The sequence below is a fragment of the Alligator mississippiensis genome, chromosome 7 (genome assembly GCF_030867095.1).
Source record: "Alligator mississippiensis isolate rAllMis1 chromosome 7, rAllMis1, whole genome shotgun sequence".
Lineage (NCBI taxonomy): Eukaryota > Metazoa > Chordata > Crocodylia > Alligatoridae > Alligator > Alligator mississippiensis.
The window spans coordinates 14790232-14794622 of record NC_081830.1 but is presented as its reverse complement, the minus strand read 5'-3'; the positions used below and the strand labels follow the sequence as shown (position 1 = coordinate 14794622).

The 4391-nt window shown below is 43.3% G+C and overlaps 1 protein-coding gene across 1 annotated transcript; it reads left to right on the top strand.

The window, feature by feature from the left end:
• The first annotated feature begins 2889 nt into the window (after positions 1–2889).
• On the top strand, positions 2890–3819 carry LOC132251798 (olfactory receptor 14I1-like). Its single transcript, XM_059731725.1, has one exon. The coding sequence runs from the start codon at positions 2890–2892 to the stop codon at positions 3817–3819; it is 930 nt and encodes a 309-aa protein (XP_059587708.1).
• The last annotated feature ends 572 nt before the right edge of the window (positions 3820–4391 follow it).

Sequence of the window (4391 nt, the reverse complement as noted above, 5' to 3'; positions counted from 1 at the left end):
TATCCAAGGGTGCTGAAGGAATTGGCTAGTGTCATAGTGTTAGGCCCCAGCTCAAGTCTGGGTTCGTGCCCGGTATGCAAAGGCCAATAAAGATACCAGGGGTGAAAGTATAAAAAAAAATTTATTGCTAGCAATAAAAGGTGCAAGCGGAATAATTTCAGAAGACAAGCACAAGCACATTCAATACTGAGCCCCTTATATACCAGAGGTTGAATCTTCATAAGCATCCTTGTTTGATAATTGGTTATAAAGGAGTGACGCAAGGAGTTCTTTACTGAGCATGTCTCTATAGCTGTGTTTTAGCTATGTATCTCATTATCGTACATATATGTTCCATTAGCATATATCTTCCCCGCCTCGGGGTGTGATTTTTAGTATTATAATGAGCTCTTTGTTCCAGTACCTCTGATTCTGTTTTTTGTTTTCAAGCTTCCTCTATCTAAGACTGTCTGCTCCTTATCATTGCGGATGGGCATTCGACACATAACATTCACTTTTGCTTAGGCTTTGCATAGTAGTTTCTAGGTCAAACCTTACAATAGCAGAGCCACTGGCACTGCTGTTCAAGCAGTCATGGTGCCTCGGTCAGGTCCCAGAAGAATGGAAAAGGGCTGGTGTGGTCCCTATTCTCAACAAGGGGAGGAGGGAGGAACCGGGAAACTATAGGCCAATTGGTCTCACCTCTATCCTTGGGAAAACTCTGGAAAAAATCATTAAGCATCACATTTGTGGGAGCCCAGCAGGGAAAAAAATTCTGAAAGGAAATCAGCACGGTGCTCTATTTACTAGGGCACCCCCTGGAGCAACTAGAAAAAATGGCCACAAATTGATGGAGAGAAGATTTAGTTTGGACATTTAAAAGAACTTCTTCACAATAAGGGTTGCCAAAATCTGGAATAAGTTTCCAAGGGAGGCGGTGCTTTCCCCTACCTTGGGGGTCTTCAAGAGGGGACTGGACAACCACCTAGCTGGGGTCGTCTGACCCCAGTGCTCTTTCCTGCCCAGGGCAGGGTTCGGACTCAACGATCTACTGAGGTCCCTTCCAGCCCTAATATCTATGAATCTATGAATAGGGGGTAAGGAAGCTGAGAAGCAGGGGAGTGGCAGTGGGGAGGGATAGGAGGGAAGTTGGGGAAGAAATGCACAATGTTGCTGGTGTTCATGGAGATTGTGAATGCAGGATGGGCAGTTGGTTTGGGTTGGGAGTGGGGGCACTCTCCTTGCTCTCCTTGAGCACACCCACTAGATTGGATTCCCCCAAAGGATTGGTCACCCCTCCAACATTTATCTAGATTATAGGTGAACCTAAAAGGGAAACAGGCTCCTAGGTGATTAAATTGCATTGCTTCTGAAGGTGTACAGAAGCTAAATCTTAGGTGCTTAGGAATCATTGAGGGCAAACTTTATCTGACCTTCATTGCAGCATTTGACTTGGATCTCGCTTAGACCTAGTCATCTTAACTTCTTCTCTTCAGTGCCTGGTGCCTGGCTGCTCCTGCTATCATGTCTGACTATGATTTTCAAGGATTCTATCAGGACAGGAAATTAAAGAAGTGTCCCTGAAATAAATAAGGGGGAAGACTTGCTACTTCATGATAACTTGGTGCATGTTTGGTACAACCTGACTCATGGCAGTTTGCCCCTTGTTGAGAGAGAGTATAAATGCTGCCATAAATTCAGGATCGGGTATCATAGGCACTGAGATTCTTAATGATTTAGGTAAGCAGCTCATGGGATTTAAAACAGCTCCTAAGTGAAGGGAACCAGCCAAACAGCTTATGTAGCTTGCTAAATTCAACTGAGCATCCGTCTGCATGTGGGTGCGAAAAATCCATTATCGATCCGTCCCACAGGATACATAGAAGCAGGGAGCCCTGGGTGAAACCTATGACCTGTGCTTTACAGTAGATCAAACAACAGATTCACAATTGTCTCTTTATCTTTAAAAACAATTCGTTCAAGGGTGTTTGCCTCTGGGCCTCTGCTTTGGAGCTATCCAGAGCTCTAGGGAATGAGTCTCACAAGCCCTTAGAAGAGGGACACAGATAAAGCACCTTACTGCAGCTTTTGTTCTTCCATGCCAGGGATGCTCAGAGGCAGTGACACCCAGTTCACCTGTACACAGAAATAGGCTTGAATCAAACATCAGTGCCAGAAGAAAGAGTATTTAAGTAGGTTGAGAGCTGTGTACTGAGCAAAGGATCCTGTCAGCGAAGGATCAAATGCAACAGAAGCTTGTGGAAAAAACCCACAAACAGCATGGTAAACTGCTTTGAGTCTGAATGCATAGAATGGGAAGTTAGGGACAGAAAGAAAGTCAATGAGATTGGGATTATGTGTCTGGCCAGGTTGCTGCAAGCGGAAACCAAATGCTGTGCATAAATGAGAAGAGCATTGAAGTAGTAAGGTAGACTCCCTCCCAAATTCAGCTTTTGGTGCAGGGGACAGAGTGGTTATACAGAGCAGAAGTATCAGAGAGATAGTAGTATATCTGCTTTTCACATAGAGATGACAATCCAGCTGGTATGTAGCACCATATGTTAGTCTGCAACCAGGTGGCAGTCAGTCTGTGCACAAATCTTGGGGGTGGAATTATTATATAGAAGCTCATACTTTGACATAGATATCAAATAGTATGGGTTTGTATGTAATAATAATAATAATATATATTATATAAAATATATATATTATATAATATATATAATATATATATATATATATATACACACACACCCTTGAAGAAGAAGGAGTGACATGTGAATGTTTGGAAGATAGTTTGTGAGATGTTTCTGACAGGAGAATCAGAGCCTTTGCGCTTTATTTTTCGGATCCTGACCACTGCCCTTGTTCTTTCCACCACAGGCATCCCACAATGGACTGAAAAAGGCAATGTCCAACCAAACCACTGTAACCGAGTTCCTCCTCCTGGAATTTTCTGACATCCGGGAGCTGCAGCTTTTACACTTCGCCATCTTTCTAGTAGCATACCTGATAGCTGTGATAGGGAATCTCCTCGTTATCATGGTGGTAGCCCTTGACCACCACCTTCACACTCCCATGTACTTCTTCCTCCTGAATTTGTCCATCCTAGACCTGGGAAGCATCTCTGTCATTGTCCCCAAATCCACGGGCAATTCCCTGTGGGACACCAGGTTGATATCCTATGCTGGATGCGTTGCCCAAGTTTTCCTTTTCTTCTTCTTCGGTACAACCAACTTTGCCTTCCTCACCATCATGGCATACGATCGATGCATTGCCATCTGCAAACCACTGCACTATGAGACCATCATGAACAGGAGAGCTTGCGTCCAGATGGCAGTCAGTGCATGGGTCAGTGCCATTCCCTACTCTGCACTGCACACTGGTAACACTTTTCGGTTACCTTTCTGCCACTCCAACATCATCAACAAGTTTTTCTGTGATGTCCCCCAGCTGCTCCAGCTCTCCTGCTCTGACTCCTCTCTCAGTGAATTTGGGATTCTTATCTTTAGTGGGTGTTTATTTTTGCTCTGTTTTAGTTTCATTGTTGTATCATATGTTCAGATCTTCAGTGTGGTACTGAGAATTCCTTCAAGGCAGGGCCGGCATAAAGCTTTCTCAACCTGTATTCCTCACCTTGTTGTAGTATCCTTGCTTATTTTCACTGGCACGGTTGCATACATGAAGCCCACATCCAACTCCCCATCAGGTCTGGATCTCATGGGGGATGTTCTGTATGCCATACTGCCACCAATAGTCAATCCAATCATCTACAGCATTAGGAACAAGGAAATCAAAGCTGCCCTTGGAAAATATATTGCTTGGAATTTGTTCAGTTGAAAGAAAGAGCCCATCTTTTTCTCATGTGTCATTTGATAATCATTTTCTGCGTACAGATATTTAACAGGTAGATAAGTCCACAAAAGTAAGGCAATGTGCAATCCAGACCAACTCCACTGAAGAAATTAAAGTGCCTAAAGATTACAATTAGACTTTCTTTCCTTAGAAGTTTATACTACCCTCTTTCCCATCTTAAAGGAGCTTCATGACAAAGTGCTACAGTATGTAGTTACAGCTCCAGTGAGTTAAAATTAATCCTTGCTCTGGCTTTGTGCTAATGTCCCCCCTAATTCAATCTACTTGTAAGCATGTACTTGGTTAACAGTCCTTCACAGTCAAAGGTGGATGGATGTGATGCTAGTCACAGAGCTTCCCTATGTGCTATTGACTCCAGAAACTGGTGTATGTAAATCATGCTAACCCCTGGAAATCACAGATCATTAAGACTTAAAAGCCATTCTTGTGCTAATTAATCAACTTCCTTGTAAAATCAATAGCAGACGAAAGTCAATAAGTGGATTTCAGGGAACCTCTGGCATTCTGTAGGCTAAGACGTCATCTTTGAGCCTTAA

Coding starts and splice junctions, on each gene's coding strand:
- LOC132251798 (XM_059731725.1), top strand. CDS start 2,890: ATGTCCAACCAAACCACTGTAACCGAGTTCCTCCTCCTGGAATTTTCT.